Below are 27,738 nucleotides of genomic sequence, written 5' to 3'. Positions count from 1 at the left end.
CTCAGCTGCATTGGGCAACACTGACCAGGAAATATTCTCTCTCTATGACAGCCTCTAACAGAAACATCTGACTGCAATAAATGACTTAACTGAAATTACCAAAGTTATATTTCCACTAAACTAGCACTACAAAATAAGTGAGAAGATGGGCATATATAGCCATATCTATCTGCAGTACCTGATGGCAGCGACAGAAGTCCACCTGCATGCCTTTAATTACAGAGACAAATTCTCTGGTATATCAGAAAAACATTTTAAAAATTTGCATACATGAGAAATAACCTCTCAGTTGAATATTTTAACTAGAAATTAACATTTTAAGACAGACACCTTTCCCTTGTGGCATTTGTCACTAACTCGCTACGAAAATGCATGAAGCCTTCCTCAATGACTATGCCAGCTGGAAAAGGTGAAAACAATTGCACTACCTCTGTTATTCAGGTTTAGTTCAATATAAACTCTAAATGAATAACATGACCAGTGGATCGTCAATTAGATTTTTATCTTTTATGATAACAAACAGGTACTAATTCAGCAACTTAGGGTCCTCCCATAGCTATACCTGTTTGTTGTTTTTTTGCAGGGTTGGGGTTTTTTTTCCATTTAGCTGTGTTTGCTAAATAGAAACAATTTAGAGGGAAAATTGTAGAAAATACTTCTACAATGTGATTTTTTTAATATGACACTTCAACACCAATAATAAAACAACCCATAAAAATTGAAGATTGATCCTACTTTGTCATGAATGTCAAATCCAAGTCAGTTTTCAGTCTCAGAACCCTTTGGCATTAATGTTATGTGAGACAAATTTGGACAAAACTGACAGCTTAGGATAAGACAAAAGAAGTGAATAATAACAGTAATAAAAATAATCAATCTCTTAAATGAATAGAACATTTTCATTGGTCTCAAAATTGTATTATTCTGTTACATGCGAAAATTGCTCCATTAAAAAACAGACTAGTGATTTTGGGGTGAAAATCAGGTTAGGAAAGAGGCGGAAGAGAGCAATCACAGTAGTAAAATATTCAGTAAGTATGATACAGCTTATTTAAAATAATGTAATGTGAGGCAAAGGTCAAATAAATTTATTTTTTAACCTTTTATTTTCTTTTGGGCTAAAAATAAAGATATTGACAGTTTTTGTCCATGGCCATACAAGATCTAAAAGATCTTGCATTTATACAGACAATGCACATGGAGGGGGGGGGGGGGGAAGGAAAAAAAAATCTTTTTATTCTGTTCTGTAACTAAGTTGATTTCACTGCGATTCTGCACAATTTATATTGATTCATGGCTGCCTCCAGTGGAAGCTGTGTACAGCTACATAACCATAAAGACATGGAACTATTTTGTTTTAAGCTGATTTCAAGTTGTGAAGGTGCTTTTTGAAGCCACTCCAGTTCCCAGACTCTGATAATTATTTCATTCCAATGTAGGCCATGATGCAAAAAAGCTCTTGTCAGTTCTATCAACTGGAGAGAGTCTTTAGAGGGATTGCCGATTTGCGGCTGTCTCTATCCCTTGCAACATGGCTGGAACCTCCAGGTTGTGCCTATACGAAAAGACAAAACTGAACACTGCCAGAGAGGGTTCCTGACACTGGCACCCACGCATCGATATTGTTAAATTGTTAGAGCAGTCCCTGGCATGTGGTTAGTCTGTGACAATTCTCCTGATCGATTCCTCGGTACTGTTGGGAAGCTAGGCAGCCCAGGAAGTGTTCCTAATGAGTAGTTTGCGTAAGGCTATCCTCTCACAGGCAGTAAGAAGAATGGACAGAATGGATGTGGCCTATCCTGTGCCAGCTGGCTTAAGTGCCACAGACTTTATCAACGCTCTTAAGCACATTATATTTACTCCTGCAGATGTAGCCTGTGTATGCCAGGTCCTGGACTTCCCACAGTTTGGCTGACTCAGGATGTTAAATTTTCTGTAAAGGACAGCAGACTTCCAATATAAGAGACAACATTCACAACCCTGAGCTCATGGATGTATGATACATTATACTGAAAACATATTCTGCATTTTCATACGTTTATACCACATCAAGTGCAGAATCAAGAAAGGCTAGGAGTTGAAATCTTAGATCTATAGACTGTTCTTTATAGTCTTCTGCTGCTATTGAATAAACCTTCTGCCTTTACCCTGGAAGGCAGCTTATTTCATTACGAAGTTGGCCTGGGTAGTTTGGACTGCAGTGCTGGTTTCTGGGAGAGAACCATTGGTCAACAGTGAGAACACATATAGTAGGCTCATGGCTACACTAGCTATAGAACTGCTTTTGACCTGAAAGATAGTTTCTTAGATTGGAATTAACCTCCCACCCTCCCTTAGCTGCTTTTGTAGGCACATGATCTTCCAAAAAGTCTGCTTGCCTACAAGCAGTTTCTAGACCATGACCTTGCTGATAGGCCTGCTTTGAATCTGACCTGTAAAAAGTCATCCAGATGTCCACCAGATAGTCATGGGGCCTGCGCACTAAACGAACAGCACACCTGCCTATTGATGACCTGCAGAAGGAAAAAGAGTACCTTTACTTTTTAAAGTTCTTCATGTTTGTTCTTAGCAATCAGATGCTGATAGTGAGTCATACGGGATATCCTTATGTTGCCTGATATGGCATTTGTTTTTCAACACATTTTTTTTTAAAGTGGTGCAAACAAGCTGTAAGATAACATTCTCAAATCTAGGCTACACTACCAAAACATGTTATCATTATCAGCAATGGCTCTAAAAAACACATGTGATCCACTTCCTCTCTCCTCGAGCTAAGAATCATAGTTGAGAATGAAAGAGGAAGCTACTCTGCCTCTAAAACTACCGAGTTCTTAAGTACGCTGAAGCCATCTTCTTTCCTTTGGCACAGGGGGATCAGAGCAGGCCAGAAAATGTACCGCACTCTCTCAGCTAATGAGACATCAGCTAGGGCTTTTACTCATAATCTTAATTTGATGTGGAAAGGCAGTTTCTGCAGCTGCAGCTATGTAAGTCTGAACAGATAGGAGTGCACAGTGAACACACATACAGTAGGCTCACTGCTGCACACCAGCTACAGAACTGCCAATGGCCCTGAAAGATAGTTTCTTAGAATGGAATTAATCCCCCAGCCTCCTTAGCTGCCCAGAAGTGAGATGTTAGTGTTCTCCTGAGGCAACATTCTACAGTCAAGAGAGGTTTGAATTGCTTCACTGGGGCATTTACATTTACTGTGCAAAATAAATAATCTCTGAAAACCCAAATATGGAATAATTCAGAGAAATGGTCTCTGGAGACTTCAGGGGATACTTTGCAGACCATGAAAGGCAACTAAAAAAATTGACAGTTCATCTCATAAGACTTAAATTTCCTCCTGCTGGTTCAGTAGGATTTCTGCAGTGGCTCTGCACTGGTGCAGTACTGTTGCATTGGTGCAGCACTACAAAGCTGATTGAAGATGATTTTGAAACTAGCTCAATAACGGTTGCATTGGCCAACTCAGAGCCGTATGGAATTTACATGCAAATAAAAGTTCTCGCCAGAAATATGGTTTGAGGTTTTTGTTGTGGTTTGGTTTTTTGTGGGTTGTTTTTTTGTTTTTTTAAAAAACTTTCTACCAAACATCAAGCTGGCCACGGCCATAATACTGATGAAACATTTGGGAACTGTATGAAATTTCCTTAGTTTTGGCTGCAGCAATGATTGATAGAATTTTAATCATGTTGACATTCACATCAGGTAGGAAGTGGGGAAAGCCCTTAAAATGCTCAACTGGCTTTAATACCCCTAACATCTGTTGAAGTTTTTGTTCTAGTTATATATGTTCTCTGGCTGATTTCAGTGCTACAGGAATCCTTAATGCCTCATCTTTACTCCCCAGCAGCTGTCATTGGGCATTGCCTCTGAGAGTTGGAGGCTCACAGAGATGACTGAGCCAGGTGTATAAATATTATTTTATACTTATGTACAATACATTATATTGAAAACATATTCTGCATTTTCCTCACTTAGACTAGATATTTTGGAAAGCATCATCTGTTGGATGCAATGTATGTATTTTTCTGTACAGATTTTAAAAGTAACTACCATGCATGTAGATTCCATGTGTGTAGTCAATAATTTGGAAGTCCGGTTGCCATGTCAACAAACTGATACCCACTCAATTAACCCAACAGAATTACCAGCCCCATCGCATTCTATCATATTTATCTCTAGTGGGATTGACGTGTAACCTGAAGATTAAATACTGCTTTTCTTGTGAAGAGCGAAAAGTCCGTTTTCTAAACCAACAGTGCAACTTGACTTCTTAAGATTTTTGCAAGTTTTTGTGATGTCTAAGGAGAAAACATATTTCAAAATATTGTTTTGAAGTTCTGAGGTCAATAAAGAGCCGTGCAAGAGGCATTTTTGTAGCCTAGTCATATGAGTGTCCATTGGAATTTTCTCCTAAGCATACACTCAGTTCATGTATTGGTTATGAGCCTGATTTAGACAATAAGCTCTGCTCTGCAATCACTTCAGAAAATGTTGCACTTGCTTTTATTAAATATAGATAGGAACCCTTATGTCTGTTATAATCAGCTGAAACAAGAGCATGCTTGAAACTGTAGAGCTCTTAGCATGAAAATTTCACCAGTCTTAGAAGACAGAACCAAAGAGAACACATTTTCTTGTTTTCATGTACACGTAAGTAAAAGAAGTCAAGATCTCTTTCCTTTACTGTCTTAGCATGGCATAATAGAATGGAATTGGTGAAAACAGTGACTAATGTGAGTTATTTAACAAAGCGAGAAATTCTGCCTGGCATTTATTCTGAATTCTGAATGTAGTGCCTCTGTTTCATAACCACCAATGGAACACGGAACAGTACACTGGTTAAAACTGCCCACCAAATACTGCATTTGATCTCCTTCATGTATGCTTACTTCGCAAGGCCAATATCCTGAGGATCACCATATTTAAATATAGGGCATTATTAATAACATTGTACATTGAGCTATTCATAGATTTTGATTGCAGAAGAGTTCACTAACTCTATGTCCTCTAAAAATAAGACAAAAAAATCACACCAGGTGTTTTTAAATGAAATCTACCCCTCTGGGACAAGCCAAAACACTCACCGTGTAGCATTACCTTCAATGACCTGCTCTCCCAGGTTGATGTTGCTTTTTGAGACTGGGTCTCATATCTCCCTCTCTGCCCTCTTTCAAGGAAAGCAAGCAGGTTTTTGTCCTGGCTAGGAAGGTTTGTTCATCTTTTTTCATCTCTACCTGAAGGGATTAAAACTTACATGTTGTAAATCCAGGAAGAACGATTTCTTCATCATCCTGGCTCCTTACTGTTGACAAGAATCAGGCACTTCCCCATACCCAGGAAGAAGTCCAAGAACCTGTGAGTGGTCGTGGCAAGCAGTGCACCTACTCACTTTGGAAGCCTCAGGAGTCAGGCTGAGGGTGGGTGGAAGTCTCAGTAATCATGGTTTTGGCAATATATGTGCAGAGGAGGAGCTTGGTAGCATTCAGGTGGTTATCGTCTAGATGAAGCCCTGAGAAAATATACTGAAGCAAATGCAACCCGATGGCACTTTAAATTATCATCCTGAATCTATCAGTGTGAATTTAACTCCACTGAAGTCATGGGAGCTATTACATATCTTCGTATAACTCAGCGTAACGAAATCAGAATAGATCTTTTTCTCAGTTTCTGCATGCATAAAAAAGCAACAGGCTGTTTATTTATCTACCTTGTATCTCAGTCAGTATCTCCACTGTACTTTGAGTTTAAGTCTACATTAGTAAATTTAAAGGGAATACTCTCGAGCATTGGGATGAAATTGTCTATGATGTTAATTTGTCCTTGCCGTGTTTTTTGCCCATGCCAGTCATCCCATTCCCAGTTTCATGGTGGAGTTAGCTCGTAAGAGGGATTAACACCATTTCTGATAATGTCCACTGTCTCTTCAAAAGGAAGAAAGCTACATAAACCATGTTATTCGACAAGTCGCATGTTGTTCCATGACAGCTGGTCTCTGTGCCAGACATGACAAACATGTCTGGGTACATCTAACTTACGAGGAAAGAGGCAGCCTGACATTCCCTGAGGTGAACTTGTGTGTACTCGAAACACAGGCTGCTGTTTCCTTACAGGGCAGCGACCAAAAATGACAGGGAAACGGTAGTTGTAAGCCAGAGGAGAATCCAGCCAGGTGTTTAGTTGACTTCCTGAACACATCTATCAGTTCTGCAGCTGTATCTACTTTATTCCAAAGAAATTACTTCGGGTGAAAGACTACTTGAAATGTAATTGTAGAAACAGAACAGCAGGCTGTATATTACCTGGCTCGTTTTCCATCTTCCTTATCTTCACCAGGTGACCCTAATGTGTCAATATTTGGTATGACTAACTTGTAAACATAGCCATACCAAGTTATATCATGCAGAGGGTCACTCTCTCTCACTGTTGAACTGCTCGTTCAATTTACCTTTTTCCTAGAGTCTTAAGGTGACTGGAAAGAGGCCATGAAGCCACCAGGGAGGAAGGATTCTGGACTCCTGACAAGGTGTTCTTGCTCAGTTTTGTCTTTGGGTGCCTGTCTTCATCACGTGGTGCATTTTTTCCCTTTTTGGTGTTTTTTTTTTAGTAACTTCATTGTGACAGCATGGACTAAGATTTTTGTAGCAACAGACACACATGCCGTTTGTATGTCGGTGTGAAAGGCAAGATAAATCCGCTAATACAGATGAAAATAACACAGTAGTAGTTAGGGAATACTACCGCGGAAAAGAAGAGAGGTGCAGGGAGCGCTGTGAGAGGGAAACGGTCATTTTCTCCCCTCAGCCCGCCTCAGCCGGCCCCTGCGCCGCGGCTCGCCCTGCCCGCGCTCTGTCCGCTAACGCCCGCCCGCCGGCCCCTCACGCGCGGGTGGCGGGCCCGCGCGGAGGCCGCGCCCCTCAGCGCCGCCTGGCGGCAGGCGGCGGCGGCGCGGGACTGAGGCGCGGCGGCGGCCGCCGGGGGTCGCTGTTGCCGCTGCCTGAGGGGGGGCCGGCGGCGCGCGCTACCTGTCCGCCGCGGCGGGCGGCGGGGCACGGCGGGGCGGGCGGCACTGCCCGGCGCTCCCGGCCGCCATCCCCCCCGCGGGTCCGGGCGCCGCCGCGGGAGGCGGGTCCCCAGCGCCTCCCGCTGCCACCGCGTCGTCGCTCGGTGTCTGGGAAGTACGGCCGCCACGCGATGCAGCTCCCTGTTTGCCCGTTCCGGCTGCCAAGGGAGAGGTTTATCCACACAATCAAAGTAAACAGAAAAGTTCAGCCGGATCGTGTTTCACCCGCCCCGCTCCACACGTTCCGAGGGGCTCCGCGGGGAGGGCAGCGCAGGGCACGGGGCCGGGCGGGCGTATGTCGGGGAGGCGGCTACCGCGTCCGCAGGGGAGCGCACCGCCTCCGGGAGGCCGTCGGCCCCCTCACCCTCCGCCGCTGGCTCCCCTTCCTCGGGCCGTCAGTCTTCCGAGGGAGCCGGCGGCTGAGGGAGCCGGCCGGGCTCTCCCGCCGGCAGCACTGCCCGCGCCCTCCGCCCTCGCCCCGCCGGGCCCCGCCGGGAGCGGTTCCAGGCAGCGCCGCGCCGCGAGCCCAGGAAGCCGCCTGGCCCCCCGGGACCGCCCGTGCCAAGCAGCGGCGAGAAGGGCGGCGCGCCCGCGTCTCCCAGCCGCACCCGCTCCTGCCACCCCTCCGCGGCCTTCCCGGCCGCCGGGCGCAGGAAATCGCCGGCCCCTTCCCCGGCAGCTCGCCCCCGCCCCAACACCTCCCTTTCCCCGCCGCAGCCCGGCCCGGAGTTCCCGGTAAACAGGCGGCTTCCCCGCCCGCCCCCGCCACGCGGCCCCCCGCGGGGGACTGCGGGGAGCGCGGCGGCTGCGGCCGCGGGGCCGGGGACCCGCCTGGCGGGGAGCCGCGCCGAGGCCATGAATATTTCAGAGGCTCCTCAGCGCGTTTCTAATTAAAGGCTCGGGCGAGGCGCGCCACCCCCCGTCCCCATCTTCCCACCGCCGCCCCCTCCCGCTCCACACACACACACGCACACACACGCACGCTTGGGACCGTCTCCTTACGTCGGAGAGAGGCGAAGGGGTGACTGAGCCCTGCCCGGGAGAGCCGAGCGAGGGGGAGGGACGGGGGGGGCCGGGGCGGGAGGGAAGGGAGGGCGGGAAGGGGGGGGCTTGTGCGAGCAGCGACGCTCCCGAGGTTGCCAAGTGGACTTTTATTGTTTTCCACCCACTTCCAAGTCGATACTATCTGCCGTCTCATGTCCATCCTATAGCCTATATAAGCGGCTGCGCTGGGGCTGCCGGCGATGGAGTAGTTCGCGGACACGGCGGGAGCGCAGGGACGGGAGGGGGGCGGGCGGGCCAGCCGCGGAAAACTTGGAGTCCCCGCCGCTCGCGGGCTGCTGCCGTCCGGGGAGAGCCGGGGAGCGGCTCCCGGGGGGAAGACGCCTCGGCTCCTGAGACGGAGAGACAGGTAAAGCAGCCGGGAAGGGCCAGCAGCCCTCCTTCCCCCCGTCTCCCTCCCCACGACCCCACCCCTCCCGCCCCGCCGAGCCGGAGCGCGGCGTGCGGCGGGGCCGCGCCGCTGACAGCCCGCACGGAGCCGGCGGGGGGAGCCCCGGCGGGGGGAGCCGCGGCGGGCGGGGACCGGCCGCCCCTCGCGCCGGCGGAGCGGGCAGCCAGCCGTCCGGAGGTGAGCGGCTCCGGCGAGGAGGCGGTGTCCCCCGCCGTGGCGGGCTGCCGCCCACTGCTGCTCCCCGTGGAGGTGGCCGCGGCCGCCCGCGCCCCGTCCCCGAGCTGGGAGGGAAGGACTGTGGAAGGGGAGGCTGGCGCTGCCGCTCCCTGCCCCGGGACGGCCGCCCCCCAGCCGCGCACCGTCCGTCCCGCCGCTCCTGCCCGCGGCCCCGGCGCGGAGCCCCGCAGCCAGGGTGGGGGCCTCGCTCGGTGCGCGGCTGCCGCGGCTCCCCGGCAAGAAACTTCGGGGAAAAAGTTGGCGCCCCTCGTCCGCGCCCCTCCGCTCCGCGGCCGCGGGCCAGGCGAGGCGGGGCGGGGCGCGCCGCTAGCCCGTGGCCATCGCGGATCTGCTCCGTCGGGCCGCGGGGAGAGGCGGGTCCCGTCGCGGCATCCCTCGCCGCACCCCGCTGCGCGGCTGCTTCGCCCGCCCTCCGCGGGGCCCCCGTGGGCGCAGGCTGCTGGGCGGGCGCTGCCGGCGCTGGGGCCGCTCCCCCGGCGGGGCGCTGCGGGCGGCGGTGGGGCTGCCGGGGCCGGCCGCGCTCCCGCCGTGTGCGACCTGCGGAGCGGTCTCCGCGCTGTCCTACTGTAGCGTTTCGATTTCACCCCCATGAGCCCGTTTTTCTCTTCCAGTGAATAGGCGGCCTCCCACTGCACCGGATCCTTCATCTGCTCTTGCACCCCTCGGGTCAGACTGCAATGAGTGGACTGAGGTCTCCAGGGCTGCTGGGGCTGGTGCTCTTAATGCTCTCAGCAGGGTATTGCAAAGAGAAAACTGACTCCACAGATTTGAAGGAGAGGCAAAGTCTCTTAAATCTGATCATGGAGATCATTCAGGAACTGAAAAGGTACCACCTGGAGAAGGACAGTGGGGTGCAGTACTTCTCCAAGCACGACTATAACTTGGATCGAAGGGAAGTGGCTGACTATGGAGGATACCAGGATGAGCAGAGAGTTGGTAAGTCACAGTCCATGACTTAGGAGATCCTTTTTTTTTGTTTTCCTCTGGGGTGCCTTGGTGAATGAGACATCATATCAGGTTACTGTATCAAGAATTCACCGCTCAAAATACCTGCAGATTCCCATTGATATCAGAAACAGACACAGACAGCAAATCTGGAATAGAAAAACTCCATTCACATCTCAGAGTCTCTTACTCTCTGGATAATGTACTCAACTGAAAGTCCGGCTTCCTGTGTATTGGCTTTGCATGAAACCTGTTAATAAGGGAAATGACTGAAATGGGATGAGTTCAAAGAAATAAGGGATGAAAACACTCTTTTTCCTGGAAGTGTACCACATTTTAAAACGTGTTTGGTTTAAGTGTTGCATGGAAATGACCCTAGCAAGATTTTCCCCTGCAAGACTATATATGTTCTTATAGATCTCCCATCTAGAAGCCTTTCCTGCAACTCAGCTTCACTAAACTTTTCGCCCTGCTTACTAGTCCCTTTTGTACTCTGGAGGTAGCACCTTTGAAATACTAAGGAACTGAAACAGAGTACTCTTCTGTCACTGTACAAGCTATGACCCCTCTGGGATGCTCTTGCTGTCATCCTTCTACTTGTTTGAATGGCTCCTCTCTAACCTGCAGTGAAAGCCCAGGCTTGTTCATAAGATGTTTGGCGTTGTGTACAGCAGTCTGGAAGTGGTCGTACCAAGCCACATAGTGATGGATAGTTACTGCTGTTTCGTGATGTGCATCCAGTTGAAAGTTGATTTGGCTTCTCCTGCTGCCATGTCTAATTTACTGTTAACTGTCACTCCCAAACCCCTACAGCACTACTGCTGCTCATCTTACCCCTCCCACTGAAAGTGACTTTCTGAATATTTTCCAGCTGATGTCTACTCATCACTACTTTTTCAAAACTGGCTTTCATTTTGCTAGTATGCTATTTATTTTGCCTTTATTGATCTCATAAAGCTTCATCATACCTTTTCTTCGTTCTCATTCATATTCAAATACCTTCACAATTTGCATTTTTTGGTGGCTGTCATGAAAATATTACTTCTCTATTTGGATGATTAATGAATATACAAAGGAAGACAATTCTGTTCCACTTAAGATCAGCACAGTGAGAACATTGTTTTATAAAACAATTATGTTGAAAAGTTAAAGAGGCCAGACTAAGCAGGGAACTCTCATCTGCACAACTCTAAATCTCAGCTTGGAACATGGGCATAGGTTTTGGCCACCCTACATCAGCATATTGGTGCAAAACATCTGGCTCGTGCTCAGCAGTTATCTATGTAAATAATAAACTTACTTCAGAGCAGATTGGTTAGTAGTAGTGTTCCTGGCTCCTGAGCAGGATTTTTCATTCTGTTATTACAATGGAGTTATTCCTAGCAACTCTTGAAAAAGGAACTACTGCTTAGAATCTTCCATTTCAGTTTTGGCAACACTTTCCCAGTGAGCCTGTCCCATGGGAAATTTCTGAGTGAAGCATGTGTGTTTTTAATGCTCTACATGACATAATTAGGTCAAATATGATAAGGTCAATTTTACTTACACTGACTAAAGTTAGAAGTAAATGAAGAATGACTTTCGAGAAGTGTCTATCCTCACAAGTGAATCAGATCTGGATGGAAATGCTCTCTGCTTTATATCTGGTAAGAGGTGCCAGGGGAATGAAAAAGGCTGCTCAGGCATTTATCATCAAATAAATAAAGCACCATGTAGTGTATCGTACACAATCAGCACTAAGCTATCAGCATAGACTTCGTAACAGAAAGCAATCAAGGATAGCTGTAAATCAGGAAGACACAAGCAAGGGTTAGGGCTAAAATGGATTTCAGTAAACCAGTTTCATTTTGCCATCTGCTGAACACAAAACGCCAGGCGGTAAACCACAAACGTAGGGAGCCAGAAGAGAGCAATTTGCTTGGGATCATTTCCTGTGAATTTTTACTTGCTGCTCAAGGCAGAGGGGAAGATTCCTGTAAGTAGATCAATCCAGTTTCATGATTACAGCAGGACAGTGTTTGTACAAATATACCTGTGACAAAAGAGTGGATACACTTGCATAAGAGAATTGGAAGCCACAAATCCAAACTTGGCTGTATCTCTGGGTCTTTACCACTAGTGGAATATGCTATTTTTGAGCAACCATGAAACTAAAATTTCTGGATGAATTTAAATCTAGGTAAACATGGTAATGTAATTCATAGAGAGCTACAATCTCTTAGTTAATTGTCATCATCATTAATGACCACACACCTAATAGTTAATCATTGCAGTGTGTTTCATAGTGCATTTTACAGTAGCTTCTAATGTAAAACAAATACTTGCAGCTTGGCCTGCTGTATGCAAAGGACTTTTGACCTGTGTGCATCTCATACAGTATTTGGCAAATGCAATTCCAGTGCAGCACAGTGACTATTCTTTTTTCTGTCCAACAGAAATAGTTCCCAGAGATCTGCGGATGAAAGACAAGTTCTTAAAGCATTTAACAGGTATATTTTAATCCTGCATTGGTATCCATCATTTCACATATATAGCATAAGCTGCATTACTCTTCCTGTGAGCTGTCATAATTCATAACTTTTCTTTTCTTTATATTTCAGGTCCACTCTACTTCAGCCCAAAATGTAGTAAACACTTTCATCGGCTTTATCACAATACAAGGGACTGCACCATCCCAGCATGTAAGTGCCAAAACCCAGAGACTTTCATAAAACAACAAACAACTCTAAAATTTAATAGCCCTGTGAGGTACCAGTAGTGAAACGACATTAGAATACTTGCCTCGCAATGAAGAATTTGGAGTGCTCCAAAACATACTAAGTACACTTTACAGTGTTGATAGAACAGTGTCAGTATTACAGTGAGAAAAACTGAAAAATAACTTTTTCACTGCAAATAGACTGTATAGAATGGCTGTAAACACCGCTTCCATAGGTACTGATGTATATGCCTTTTTAGTTCCAAATCAAAGGCGTTTGCTTTTCATAGGAACACATGACTCCTCTCACAAACCTGTTTGTAATCATGAAATTTACAGTGCTTAAAATTCAAGATAGGATCAGAAACCCAGGTGGAGCTATTTCCTTTTCATTGATTATTGATGTAGAACATATTTTACAGAAATTTTATATTTTGACTGTTCAGCTGCCAGTCTACCAATGATGTCGACAGTGAATCTTTGCAACTGTCCTCACTGAATTATAAAAGTATAACCTCCTAAGGCCTAGATTAAAAAAAAAAAAAAAAGGTGCAGATGGACACAAATAAGGAAATGCAGCTTATGATATCTCATCACTGTTGGCAGCACAGCAAATTAAAAAATATCAAACATAGACATTTATCAGTCAGTAGATGTGACTCCAGATTCATATTGAGGTGGATCTGTTGAGTAAGTAGATGCTATTTTAGTACAGCCTTTTCAGAATAGAAGCACACTTTATTTTACTTGTCTGAGGTCAACCAGTTGGGTCAGTAGCAGAGCTGGGAATAGAAACAGGAGTTACAGATTCCAAGGTTCAAGTACTAAATATTTCAGTCCAATGTATTTTAAAGGCTTATTTGGTAGGAATTGCAGACTTTTTTCCCCATTTGTAGGCTTCAGATTAGGAATATCCTGGAAAGATAAGGATTTCTGGAAAAGAGCTAACCAGATCGCAGTCTGTTGACATTGATGGAGATGGCAGGTGTTCCTAACTAGTCTTGTTTTGAACAAGCAAGTAGTCATGTTACCTTTTTCATAAGGAACACAACACAAATATAATTTGACTCAGCACTGATGAGTGCTCCAAGCTGTTAAACTAAAAACTAGTTGGTCTTAAACCCTGAATTAGCCTTTTCCTCCTGACAGGTGACATACCCACCAACATAATGTCTGGATAATGGAGGATCATTTGTATGAATGGCAATTACAGCGTACCTGTGCTGTGAGCTAGAGACTGTTAACATTGCATCTCTAGGAAACATTGTATGTAGTTACTCATTAATAATGCCTAACAAAAATCAGCATCAGTCACGGGACTGGACTGACTAGCATCTCCTTAAAGTCACTTTCTTCTAGGAAAATGAGCTTAACCACCTGCTTGAATTCCTTATGCACAATGTGACATTACTTTTTGATAATACTCTGATTTTCAAAGGCCAAACAACAAAGACATTAAAAGAATCTATGATGCTGCAACACTGTAGTAGCCAGTACAAATGCATTTTGTTGCCAGACCTTCTAGTATTTTGTACAGCATGGTAGCATTGGCACCTAAAAAGTAACTTACTCTGCTGTCTGTCCATATTAAACTTTCACAATATTTGCTTTCAGTTTGCCATGTTAAAGAAAAAAAATCTTGATTATTTTTTTAGTTTTGCATTGGTTCTACCCCTTATAGTGAATGCATCAAAAAGCAGAAGGTACCTAAAGTAAGAACTACTAATAGGACTACCGTGGAAAAAGCAATTTCACTAGTTCCAAGATTAAACTCGATACAGTTATAAATGAATTTGTATGATGAGGTCACCTACTTGGGCTGGACTTACTCCTATGACTAGATGTTATTTGTCTAATGTAACAGTTTTTCCAGCAAGAAAAATTTATTGGAGAGTTGCATTACTTAATGTTGATAGACTTGCTCACTGAGGGCTGGATTTCAAAGATGGATACGTACTACTTACTGTTCCTCTAGTATGGAAATACTAGTCACATGTTTAGATCCCACATTTAAGCATGGGCACAAATGTATAGGTTTTCATAAATATATACACACACTTGGAGAGCCTCCAAGTACATTCATGCTGTTGGTTTATAGATACTACATATACAGAAGTCAGCTGCATAGTTGCATGTGCCATTAGACATGGCTTTCAGTTATGCAATTTTTACACACTCTCATTTTGAAGTCTAAGGATCCAATTTCTGTACTGCTGCAAAGTGTTCACTAAACTTTATTACAACAATAATTTGCACACCATTACCAATTTTTATTTTTAAAAGTCAAAATTGGTTACTTTAGTAATCTGTTTATGCTTTTTTTTCCATGACAGACTATAAAAGATGTGCCAGGCTTCTTACTCGGTTGGCAGTAAGCCCAATGTGCATGGAAGGATAAAGGTAAGCTTTTTCATAGCAGTAATGACATTCTAACACATAGCAAAGCAGTGGATATTGTGTTTTATACATGAAAATTCATAGGAGTGTAGTAACAATCGTCCTTTGGCTAAGGTATTCCCCTTTCAAAGTACCTGAAGTAACTGGCTTAATCTGGCAACTACTGGCAATAAACGAAGGGTACCCCCTACTGGAAGTCATTATATAAAAGTCCACATGCATCAGCTGTGCATTATTCATAGCCGCATACAGTTAGCAAATACACAGAACAAAACGCAACAGCTGTAGCTGCTTTTTCAAGAGTTGACTCAGTACACAATTGCCTGTATTGGCAGCAGCAGCCCTTTTATGTGTGCAGCTGTAGACTGTGGTGTACGTTTTAGTAAGAGTTAATATATACATAGCCATACACATGAAAGCTTTATAAATGCAGATAGGTTGCAGGTGCTTTTAACTTTTTAAACTAACTTCAAGCTACTCAAGTTTCTTGGGATTTTCACTGTGCTCACCTCTCATGTCTTCGGGTTGAATCCCTCCCTTTTAACCTAGAGGTACCTCTAATTCCCACAATTACTTGGGGAATTTCCATGCACCAAAATAAAAACAAAACCCGACCAACCAACCAACTACTTACAAACTATCTGTATTTCTAGAAAACTGATACATAGGAATACAAAAGGGCTGATTTACACCCTGTCTTCAACCTTTACCCGAGACAAAAATGTCATCTCTGACAAAGGGATAAATAATAACCCAAATGGATTTGTCAGTAACAGATGCTGTCAAACCAAGATATTTTAGCTCTGGGACAATACATATCTTGCAGAGAGACTCAGTGAGAAAAAGCAATAAATGTTAAGCACCTTAGTTGTTTTGTGGGGTTTTTTTAGAGTATTGACACTGTTTTGCACAGCATTCTCAAAAGCAAGCTAGGGAAATGTGATCAAGATAAACGTAAAAATGGCTAGGAAAATATAGTTACTAGTGCTTCACTGTCAAACTGAAATACGTATTGAGCAGAGTCACACAGCATCACTACGGGTATAGTGTTTTGCAGTATTTTCATTAACGACTTGGGTGATAGAAGACAGTATATTTATGGATGACAGTAGTGTAAGAGAAACATCCATGACAGAGTACAATCTTGAAAATAATATTGGAAAATTAGCTGAATAGTCTAAAACCAGGATAAAATCTAAAGGAAAGAGCAGAATTATGAAGTCATGCAGGAGTAATCAGCTGCAGAAATACAGAGCATGTTGTGAACAGCTAGACAGACAGTTCTGTAGAAAACGTAGGGGGTGTAGTGGATCACAAACTAAGCATGTCAACAATGTCACACTTGACAAAAAAGAAACACACTGGAATTTATAAATAGAATGATTATTTATAAAGCACCTGAAATACTCACTGTTGCTGGAACACTGTACTTAATTAAGGACACAATACTGGAAAACATACAGGTGCTTCTTGTAAAAGTCCAAAGAAGAGCAACACGGATAACCAAAGACCTGGAAAACTTGGTTTACAAGAACAGCTAAAAGGAATTTGGATTATTTAATTTAAAGAAAAGACGACTGCAGGAAACCATGATGGAGCTATTCAATTTCATAAAAAGCAACCAGAAGCCATTCCCTCTATCCAGGTTGGATAAATAAAGACATAGTTTAACTTTGCAACAAGAGAGGATTCCAGCTACACGTTAAGAGAAGACTTCTCTAGTGGCAAAGGCAGAGGTAATATATTACATCATTAGATGTAATTCAGCATCCTAACTTTACGCTAAACTCCTCAAAATGTCTTTTAAGTATTTTCTGTCTTGGCTTCCTAAAATAAACCTAAACTAGCCCAGCTTCAATGCAGAATGTTTTTAACGTCCAATAACTGCCCAGGGAAGTGGCTGAGTCACCGTCCTTGGAGGCATTTAAAAGACCTGTAGATGTGGCACTTAGGGACATGGTTTAGTGGTGGACTTGGCAGTGCTAGGTTAATGGCTGGACTTGATGATCTTAAAGATTTTTTTTCTAACTTAAACGATTCTATGATTCTTGTCTTAATTTGGAACATGCAGCCATGGAGAAGAATCTCTATTCATACATCACATGTTGAGGAATTATGGAAACACTTGCATATAGCATTAGGGCAAATATAAGTCAGCAAATAGGTAAATCCTTTGATCTGACTCAGAGAAATGTAAGGGATTCAACCTTTCAATTGTAAAATCTAGAAAGCACGTAAGAAATTAGCTATTATATATGAAACACGTGATGAGATATATGTGAGTATATAATGATACTTACCTGCAAAAGACAGGTGAATAACGTTACTACCGATACCAAGCAGATACATCAGAGTACAGAATTATTTTCTCCCTTTCATTACATTGGAATCTCCTTCCAAACATTGATCTGTTATCTTTACATCCTGTCACGTAAACACAAACTCATAATATGAAGGAACAATAACTACAGCAGTTACCATCTCAAGATGGAAGTCTATTTTAAAAATGTCCATCTCACTTTGCCAAACAACTCCTTTGCTCAGCTAGCAGCATGTTTCAAGGCGGGTAACAAGCCTCCAGTGCTGCTCTCCACAGACAAATCATTAATAGTATCAGCACTCTTAAGCAACCTCTATTAGCAGAAAGGAAGGCTATTCTCTGCCACATATGCCATGAGATCACAGGTGTCTCCATAAAATTCCTTCCTCCTCAAAGCTTTTCCACTGCATCAGTTCAATTTGTGTGGGTAAGATACCCCCTCTCATAGAAAAGTATAATACAGGATTTATTTGTTTTCACCATTTCATGGACTAAGCTGTAGAAAAAAGGGAGTTTTGTATTTTTCCACTTATCAAGCCATCCTTTTTCTCTACAAAGTGTATAGTTATCATTAGTCCAAGGTGTTTTCAAGAAGTTGCAAAGCTGTGAATATAGTAATGATTATACATAGCAAAACAAGATTTCAAAGCCATTTCTTACTTAAGATAGCTCTCTAGTGTACAAAAAGTTTATTTACAGTCTGGCAATAGGTAAAGACTTTTGGTTTCTGCCATAAAGCTACCAGTTAATATCAGTTCTAAAGCTCAGGCTAACTCCTGAATATCAGGTAACAAAAATTTCTTAAGTGATACTACTCCAAAAAGGTCTAAATTCACCAACAGAATTTGAAAATTTATATTAATTGTTATGACAAATACATTTTAGAAAGTTCTTTTGTAACTCCTGTATTATAAACGGCTAAAATAACATTTTTAATTAGCCACACCTACATTTTTTTCCCCAACAAATTAGATTTCCTGTTTTGCTCAGTATCTGATTTTCATTTCATTGGAGGCTTATGAGTGGGCTGGGCTATAGATGAATTATTACTTTTTGATACTTTGGAAAACTGGTAGTTTTGGTGCATTTTTCAGATCCATGGGCATCTGTCCATGTTTAGAAATCAATTTGGTGGGGAAGAAAAAGGGAACAGATTTGGTTTTTATTTGTACTTAAAATGCATTTTGGACTATCATGGCTTTAAAGCACGTGACATTGAAACTCAGTGCTAAGATCAAACAAGAAAGTAAGATGAGAAAACAGGAGCTGGGCATCTATTACTGTCACAATACATACCTGACGAGGTTGGGGGGGGTGTATGACACAATGCATCTTATCGAGCCTTCACTTTTTCTCATTTATCCTACACCTCTGTAACTGGGCTCCATTGTCTCTTTTTGAGCATATGTTCATACTTTGCCTGTCCCACAGACAGAAGCAATGCAGGGACCCAGCAACAACCCTTTTACTTATTGAGATTGCATGCGTGAAGCCGGAGCAGCATGTTTGTATTACCACATAACTCAGTAGCTCCCCCTTTTTTTTTCTTCTTTCCAAATCAGCAACCTAAGCCATGTTCCCTGGTCGCCACCAGCACCATCTCTGACTAGTTTTATTCTGTAACACCTTCTCATGTTCAGCACAGGTACTTGGAGTCCTATCCTTGATGCTCTTTTTTGTTCTGTTCTTCAGCCTCATTTTTCTCCAAGTTTCATAATGGTTCCCATACTCCGTGCTTGCTTTGCTCCACCCCATGCAGATACATCCAACGATCATTACATTGTCTGTATCTGCAGTAGATAAGAAAAGTCAGGAACAAATTCCTGCAGTCTTCATCTAAGGTTCCCAATTCAGATCTTGTGGGTTTCCTGTAACACGTGGTGATGAATCTAAGAAAGAGTATCTGGCCTCTTGGACAGCATTTGTCATGATAATTTTGGCTACAGTCATACGGATTTTCCTGCTTTTGTTTGAAAACTGCAGGTGCTACTGTTGGTGCCTTCCCTTCCCGTTACCCATCCTCTAAGTATTTGCTAGAGACCAACACTGATCTCATAATGTATGCTTCAAACCTCCTTGTACCATAAGTAGTTCAAGGACTAAGGACTGCATTATCACGCGTGATTATGTACTTCCATTTTGAAGATTTCTTCTAATTACTGTACTTACAAGCATTTACATATTTTAAACTTTTTTATTAAGTTTCCACAGCTATTTCAAATGAACAAAATAAAACTAGAGGCAACAAACAGTCTTGCACTAATAAATACAAGACTAGCGCAAGTAGTAGGAATCTCAGGCTAAGCAGAAAAAATGAGCTTTATATACTATAAAGAGTGTATGAACAAATTACCAGTTGCTTGTCTCCTAGAGAAGCAGATATAATTAACAATATTTAAAGGCAATAGAGTATTTCTTGCTTAATGATAGGGCAAGAATAAATATGTATACATACAAAGGTCAAAGTTTCTTTGTAAGTTTCCTAATAAGCCTAAACACACCAATAACTGAGATTTCCTCTGGAACTCAGAAAAACCTGTGTAAACTCCCCAAGATACATTGACCATACCAGTAATATACGTTACAAAAGCTTAAAGTACAAGATAAACTTGGAAACTTTAAATATATAAAGAGAAAATTAAAATACCACATGAAATATCCCATTCCTGTACACCATATTATATATCCATTATTTCAAACTATTCTTAAACCAAAATAATATTTGGGCTCTTAAGTTTTGTTTCAAGTGGTCTGTAATAATGGAAACAACTGCCCTTAGTCGCTTTCTCTTACACAGCTTCTTATTCAGACTAACGTTGAGCGCACTCAAGAAACGTCAGACGCTTTAATTTCACAAAAGGTGGAATTAAGATGTGGGGTTTGCACATTTGTGAAAGCAGACCCTTTTTTTCTAGAAAATATAGCTTGATCCATTATATACAACTTCCCATGACACGTTCAATCTCTTCTACTTGGAGAGAGGAAGTAGTTCCAAGGTAACTAATTTAAGACTTACCAGAACTATTGCTTTGAGTTAAATAGGCAGCCAGTGTACATGGTTACTAGTGTGGCATAGTCCAACTCTGTTAAGAGGCAATTCTGAGTTTTCTTATTATGGGATCTCTGGCAAGCACCAGATGTAACATTAAGAGCTTCTTCAATGCATGGATCTCCGTGATCTGATGCTGACACTAGAGCAGACTCCACCCAGGTGTTCACGCTTGGGGAAGGAAGTTTTTGATGTTAGCACAAGGAAGTTCTGCTACTAGATCCTACTGGCACCATATTTTAAAGTTTGTATTTATATTTAAAACACTAAACTCTTATACAGATTAGCCTTCTCTTAGAGAGTTTATATCTATCATCATGCACAGATAATGACTAGAACCATGTTTGGAAAGCTGCAATATGCCTTTAAAATAGCTTTCATTTGTGCTTTTTAAAATTGGAACAATTGTATTGTTTGGTTGGTTTCAGCTAATATTGCTGGTTGGGTCTGTGGTTTTTGGGGTTTGCTTTTTTTTTAAAAAAATTGCATTAGCAAAGGAGAACTAAGAATTGAATAGAAGAGGAGAAAGGAGTTACATAGCTACCTATGTTTTCAACAGACTGCAGACAAATAGCACTGAAGATCTCCACTAAGACCACCTGCCATCCTTCAGTTAAATTCCAGTATAATTTTCCTAGACTGATGCATATAACATAGACTATGTGACATAAAAAAGAACAACAGACCAATCAGTACTAAAAATCTGGAGCCCTTTCAAGGTTTTCTGAAAATGCCAGACATTTAGAAATGCAGTTTAGCTAAGCGCTGGAAATCTAAGACCCATAGCTTTTGATCAGATATCCATACAAAAGCACATACAGTTGAGATGACAAATGAGCATCCTATCCATATCCAGTTTTTCACCCTCAGTGAGTTGCATATTCCCATTAGTATTAGCAATGAAAAAACTGTTTATTAAATTCTCACAGTTTTTTGTGTCAGTTGTACCACAGACCAATCAAACCAAAAGCATGTTAATTTGGTTTTAAACATAACTTTTAAACACCACAGCTTAAATAGAGTACAGTATGGGCACACATACAGAAAATAGGCTAGATGAAAATGCAAGACAAGGAAAATTTACAAGAGTTTCCCTTTAAGGAAGAATAATAATAAAAAAAAAATGAAACAAAAGGTATTTGTCCTATCTGCAAAGCCAGAAATAAAACTAAATTACATTAAGCTTCTCTGTAACATTATTACATTTCCTAATAGCTTTAAAAAAATTGCAAAACTAAATATGTTTAAATACTACTAACAAGTATTTCTGTATGCACCAATAGCTTGATTTCCAATGGATTATGTCAAGTCTGACTGACTTTGCATTCAAATGATTTATTACTTTTTCTACTGCTTAAGTATAATTTGCAGAGAAACTCAAAATATCAGAGAATTCACAGTGATCACAGGAAAGAGAGTTACATATGTTCAGACAGACCAAGAAAGTTTTAACTCTGAAAAATTCAATCAGCAGAACTCTATAGTGTCAAAGGACCAGGTTTTTTTCTCTCACGTGGACTTTTGGCATCTATGAGACACACAAGCTTCAGCTGAATGTTTGCATGTCTTTCACCCCCTGCAGTTCGTATTAACTAATAAGACAGTGCATTTTTTACTTCAAAATAAGGGCATTAACAGGTTGTCTTCAAAACACATGGAAGTGGGTAGACAAACTTGTAGCATCCAATGGTCACCTGTCTAGAAAATCTGGTAGCAGAAAACCAACTCCAAAGTTACTGGAGAAGTTACATTTCTAGATACGTATACGCAGAGATGGTGACGCTACATTTTCTCAGAAGGTGTGGGGGAAGAGGGTCATGGAAACCTTCACTGCTCAGCCTTTGAATTAACATTTCTAGAGTATAGACAATATATGTAACATAAACAATGTGGAAACCTATAATTTCGTATCAGTGATTTTGATACCACTGTCACAGAAATAGTTTTGATTTCATTCCAAGAAGCTACTCTGGGAAGAAAACAGGCAGCAAACGGAACCACTGCAGCTCCGACTCACGTTTGTGTTGCCTCAGTGTTTGCATGTTGCAGGGGCTATTTATACGACTACTCTCAGAAAGTTACTTTTGTTTCTTGTTTATACAAGTCCAAATTTCTTCAGTAATGGGCCCAATGAAACATCAGACCCTTCCTGGATCCTTCAAACCTTACCTTGACAGATTTATATTACTGGACATCATATCAATAGCTTCCTGACTCCAAGACATTAAGACCAAAATTTGCAATCTGTTAGTACCGTCCTTGAGGTTTATTCACTTTTTGACTTCACAGCGCTCCTAGGAACAGGCTACATGTAACTATAAGCACATTATAAATAGGTAGAACTGTATCTTCCAAATTTAGGGATGCTTTCCAAAATTTCAGCCTTGATTAAACAAGCAAAATGGTAATTTAGCAGTCAGGCTTCTATGAACTAACTGAGCTAGATCAGAAATGCACTACTGGATCTTTCCAAAGTTTATAATGAATTCTCCAGTTTTATTTACTATTTTCAGTATGAGGAAGACATTCTTAAACACATGCATGTGAGTATAAAAATGATGAAAGGCTATTTTCTTCTTTCTTTTAATCCACCAGATGTTATTGCCATGAAAAGAAACACCAAGAACCAAGAGAAGTGCCTTGGAAACCAACAGGGAAATAGAACTTACTACCTTTATAACATATTCCATTGTGAACAAGAGATTTATTTTTGCAGATGGACAGACTACTTCCCATAATTCTTTTAACATGCATTTTGTATGTCATCAACAGTTTGCAGATTGACATTCTTTACAGTAGCATAACTGCCAGTAGTACTCAATGCTCCATACTTAAAAACACACTTTACAACTGATGTGTAATGCTGCCAAAAATTATGTAAACACAAGTATTTCACCAAGAAAATTGATGTTCTATTGCTTAATTCTACAATTTTAAGGAATGTTTGTTTGTATATCTAGAACTACTAAAGATCTGCTCCACAGTAGTTGTGGTCACTTGATACCCTTCATGCTTATGCAATTTTCTAAAAGTCTGGTTAAAACAGACTTGCATTGGGGTCACATTGTACCCTAGGAGTACAAATTGCATGACAAAGGAACGTAATTCAAGTAGACGTATTTTTGGGACAGTGGAGCATGGATTTTGTACACAAACACAAGCTGCCATTAATTTACTTTATATAACAAATGTATAAAACATTCCAGCGAACGTGCAATATGTAAATACTGTAAATAACAAGCATAAGTAATAAAGTGTTTGGTATTAAGTTGTTCTACATTTGCTTTCTGTTCACTGACTCCAGATAAACAAGCTATCTTCCAATAGCTACTATCACCTATATACACTTAAACCTCTTTCCAGTAAGAGTTCACTTGAGTAAGAAAGAAAGGTACCACCCTCAGAGACCAGTAATTCGGACTATGTATTTGTGAGGACGGCAGATCTGTGTGTTCCAGTCCCACAAAACGCCCAGACCACAAGGCTACTGCAGTTCTCTAGAGCATTATAAATTTGAATCTTCTTTATGACAAATGGTTGGTTTAGGTCTTTTGTTTGGTTGTTTTTTTTTTTTTTTACCAAAAAAAAAAAAAAAGGTATCTGTAATCTATTCATGATACTGCAAGGGAATATAATCAGTAAATGTCCAACAAATCATTCTAGTATCGTAAAATTTTTAAGGAGTCAGTGAACACTTACTCAAGAAGCCCTGATACGCATTTCCCTTTCTTCCTTAAATCAGATGTTGAAACTACTTGTAATAAAATGGCTCAAACCGGAAGAAAATTTTTACGTGTGATCTGTAGATGAACCTCAGGTACTTTTATCTTAATACTGCCATTAGCTTCCATTCTATAATCAATTCAGACCACAATATAAAACCAAAACCAAACACACCCCTCCCCATCCTGAGAAATAGCTAGGAGCTGGGATTCTTGAAATTCACACTTAAGAACCTTCAGCATCTAGCTCTTCAGAAGAAAAAAAAGAAAAAAAAATGGCAGAAGTACAAAGCTCCATCCTAGAATATGGCTGTATTTAGTAAGGGCAAAGTAAATGTTTTTATTTGCTTTCAGTGACCACTAAATGCTAAAGTTTCATTTCTCAATGGAAGTAATACATGCAACCAAAAACCTGGTAAAGGAATCTACTGCTACAGGATTCACTTAGCTGCTTCTCTGCAGTGAACGTGTGGGTGGAACTCTATGCTCTGTGCTTGCACTGACTGAAATCAGATCACAGCATGTTATTTAACATGAGAGTTTGAATTAGTATAAAATCCTTCTTTCTATAGTAGGACACCTGAAATTTTGTTAAATAAAAACTTCATAGAAAATTTCCTAGTAAAAAGAAAACAGCAATTTATCTAATGATTTAATAAATGAATATAAATAAGTTAATCCCATGGAAGTTTTCTCTAGGTTTAGCAGAAGTCAGCATGCTTTGACAGAAGATACGGCTATACTGTAGCAGATTGGTTTTATTTAGTTTTAAGTATAACCATACTACCTAAACTAAAATAAGCCATGGTGGGGGACAGAGATAAGGACTCCTCAGTTCTGTATTATTTCATTCAACATTACATTTTTCACGAGTGGTATTTTAAATCTGCAAGAGCGCAGTCATCCATACGATACATGATTTGTACATTAATCCTATGTTCACTGTTTCTCTTAGAACCCAAATAATGGTACTATGCAACTGTCCTTCCCAAAGACAATTCTTGTTCTGTATTCTTGTATTATACAAATGCTTCTAAAATACCATGGTGCTCTCCTTCCCCTCCTCCGAAAGAAACCCACTAAGGATAAAAATCAATCAATCGGCTTTTTCTTCCTAGTGGAGCTAGTGAATTATTTAGCCAATAGATTACTTGCTGAAAATACACCTTAAGGCTGAAACTTAAAATCTGCACTGAATTTAACACAAATAGTTTTGACTTAGTATCACTTTACAGGAAGATTCCTAAGCCTAGTGAAGGTAAACAACCATACCCTTTCACGTCCTTCCTGTTAACCCAACAGCTCAAAGATGAAAGACCTTTAAATCTTAACTTTAACATGTAAGAAACTATAGGTTCAGTTCTTAGTCAGCCACGAATGGGAAAGCACAAACCACCATGTTCTTAACTTTCTGAGTTACTCTGCTTTCACTGGAATATTTTAAATGGTCATTCTGGCAGAGAATAACATTAAATTACACCTAAATAGTTCCTTTCTGAGGTTAGTGCATAAAACCACATTTAAGGTGGTTTGAACCTAACTGCCCATCATTTTCTCTTATTTTGTCAAATCATTCATAAAGACTCCTGAGTCAGTGCTTGATCTGACCTAAAATATTATTACTTTGTCCCTGAAGTGAATCAGCTATTAACTTGCAAGTTTCTAGCTTGTTCTTTAAAAGTCAAAACTACTGGTAATGCAATAATGCACAAAGATATTTGTTTCATCTACCAATTGCCTTTTTATAAGCAGGTTCTTAAGTTTTATGTCTGATTGAAATTTTAGCACAAAACAAACCTCACTAACACAAACACAGCTGTTCTACAGCAAGAGTCCCATTGTGCAGGCTGCAGCACACACAAAGTGACACCAGGATTCCTCCCTCCCCAGGAATAACAAGGCCCTCTATTGAAATGCATCCCTCTCCCAGAAAGGAGAGCCCATGACAAATACAGAGGCTACTCTACTAGTTTGGAAGGCAGACAGGAGCAAAACCAAGGCTAAGTAAATAGGAAAGCAAGTTTTACAGATCATATGGTAATGCTAGTTCATACCAATGCTGGTATTATTCAAAATAGGGAGATTATTATGGTATCAGTTACGTTACTGACCTTGGTACATTTATGTTTCTAAGGCAGAAATGAAAGGTGGTGTTCAGACAAACAGGTGTGGACTTTTACAAAGTATTCAATATTTGTCCAAGAGCAGAGCTTTCTACTTCCCGGCTGCCTGTTAACTTTGTATTACACTACCAGTGGACTGTCTTCAGGTTGAACTACAGTGTCAGAAAACACTTTTGACAGGCTATCCATTCTCCTGAGTAGATCTGAAAATAGTGTCTGACACCCACATAGGAACTGGGATTATAGCAAATTTCTCATTGATTATACTGCATGGTTTTGAGTATTTTACTACTATGAGATACAAAATGTATGTTTCATGTTCAGGCTTTGACAGTGACCTGTTTTGTCCTCAAATAAATGCTATGTTAGATTGACTACAGGACCAAAGGAAGACTAGCCAGAAAAAGCCTATTAAGAACAATCACTATTTCTGAACTAAGTTCATCTCAATTAGTGTAGAAATGTACTAGAACAAAAATTATTTCTTCTTTGAATAACTGAGCATTTAAACTGATTAAAAAAAAAACATTTCCACACAATCCTGATGACACACACAGAGGTTTTGCTTGCTTAAGCATTGAAATAGTGCTAACAGCAATGTCCGTCTGGGGGCAAGCAGTTCTTTCAGTCTAGCAGGCTTAATATGAAACAGCTTCAATCCAAAGGCTGTCTCATGATACTAGCATGACACACCTAAGTTATCATACATGAACTATTAACTCACAGACTCCCATTGAAAGTTCATTTAAATTAACTCATCAAGGGCACAATGAAAAGACCTCAGTTTAGTTAGTACAGCATATAAAGAAACAAGACATTACTTTCGCAGTGCTTGTGAGAAAACACTGGAAGTGTTTACAGATAAATTTATTCTGAATTATATACTTTTATTACTATGTTGATGTGTGACAAAATGGTTGATCACCTAATTCAATTAAAACTCTTCTATATTTTTAATTAGATGACACCTAAAATATAAAATTAAACTGAAAATTTTTTGAACACTGAGGCATAATTTTACAATTTAAATACATCAATGAAATAAACCTTACATATTTCAGGAGAAGCTAGTATTTTCTTTTAGAAATAAGATGATGAAACATTAATGAGACTTCTCCAAAAATGCTTTACAGCATCTAACACACTGCTCGTAAACAGTTTCAAAGTCCTTTTCATTCCCCTAGAAAAGAACAGAGGAAAGAGAAAGTAAGAATAGCAATACTGGCTCAAACAAAAAAAATTTACAAACTGGTTTCCCACTGTCAGTAATGGGCAGTAACACATTAGGGAACAGTAAGAAAAGCATAAATACTTGGGGATAGCTTTTGCGTATTTCTCCCTAATTTGAACCACCTGCAGCTAGGAATTTCCACAGCCAAACACTGTGACTTTGTACTCAACAGTCCCAGGTGAACTTTCCTTCACACTTTTCTTCCATTCACTCTTTGAGCCCTTATAAGCCTTTTCTTTTTTTCTTTTACATTCACAGTAACCTGTCATGTTGCATCTCATGGTTTAATGAAGCACGGTGTGGACAAAAAAAACAACTAGAACTCTTGTTTTGAACATGGTTCCTACTAATGCCATTTGATATTCTCTACTTCTTGGATAATGAACAGCAATTCCTTATTCACATTTTCCCCATGATATCAAGATTTTATAGAATCCTACTGCATCTTCATCCACTTACCTTTCTTAAACTGAATAATCTTAATCTAA

At 41.2% G+C, this 27,738-nt stretch overlaps 2 protein-coding genes across 6 annotated transcripts in view; one reads left to right on the top strand and one right to left on the bottom strand.

Moving 5' to 3' along the window:
- Positions 1-8,368: 8,368 nt before the first annotated feature.
- Positions 8,369-23,749, top strand: ALKAL2 (ALK and LTK ligand 2). Of its 2 annotated transcripts, XM_080387841.1 has the most exons (5): positions 9,435-9,701; positions 12,146-12,199; positions 12,311-12,391; positions 14,742-14,808; positions 22,770-23,749. In XM_080387841.1, exons 1-4 carry the CDS (start codon positions 9,443-9,445, stop codon positions 14,804-14,806), a joined length of 459 nt encoding a protein of 152 aa, XP_080243967.1. In that variant the 5' UTR covers positions 9,435-9,442; the 3' UTR covers positions 14,807-14,808; positions 22,770-23,749. The 2 variants fall into 2 exon arrangements, with proteins under 2 accessions (XP_080243966.1, XP_080243967.1); XM_080387840.1 differs by lacking the exon at positions 22,770-23,749 and adding an exon at positions 8,369-8,486 and having other exon boundaries at positions 9,377-9,701; positions 12,311-14,807.
- Positions 19,300-27,738, bottom strand: part of ACP1 (acid phosphatase 1) — a 27,396-nt gene continuing 18,957 nt past the window's right edge. For 3 of the 4 annotated variants that reach the window (XM_080387831.1, XM_080387832.1, XM_080387834.1), the window contains exon 6: positions 19,300-27,199. In XM_080387831.1, the coding sequence (XP_080243957.1) occupies positions 27,122-27,199 (78 nt within the window). In that variant the 3' untranslated portion in view covers positions 19,300-27,121. The remainder of the gene's footprint in view (positions 27,200-27,738) is intronic. The other variant, XM_080387833.1, reaches the window with a different exon arrangement.

The sequence above is a fragment of the Falco punctatus genome (assembly GCF_963210335.1).
Source record: "Falco punctatus genome assembly, chromosome: 5".
NCBI classification, from domain to species: domain Eukaryota; kingdom Metazoa; phylum Chordata; class Aves; order Falconiformes; family Falconidae; genus Falco; species Falco punctatus.
Note: the sequence above shows the minus strand (reverse complement) of the source record. Positions and strands in the feature narration are given on the sequence as shown.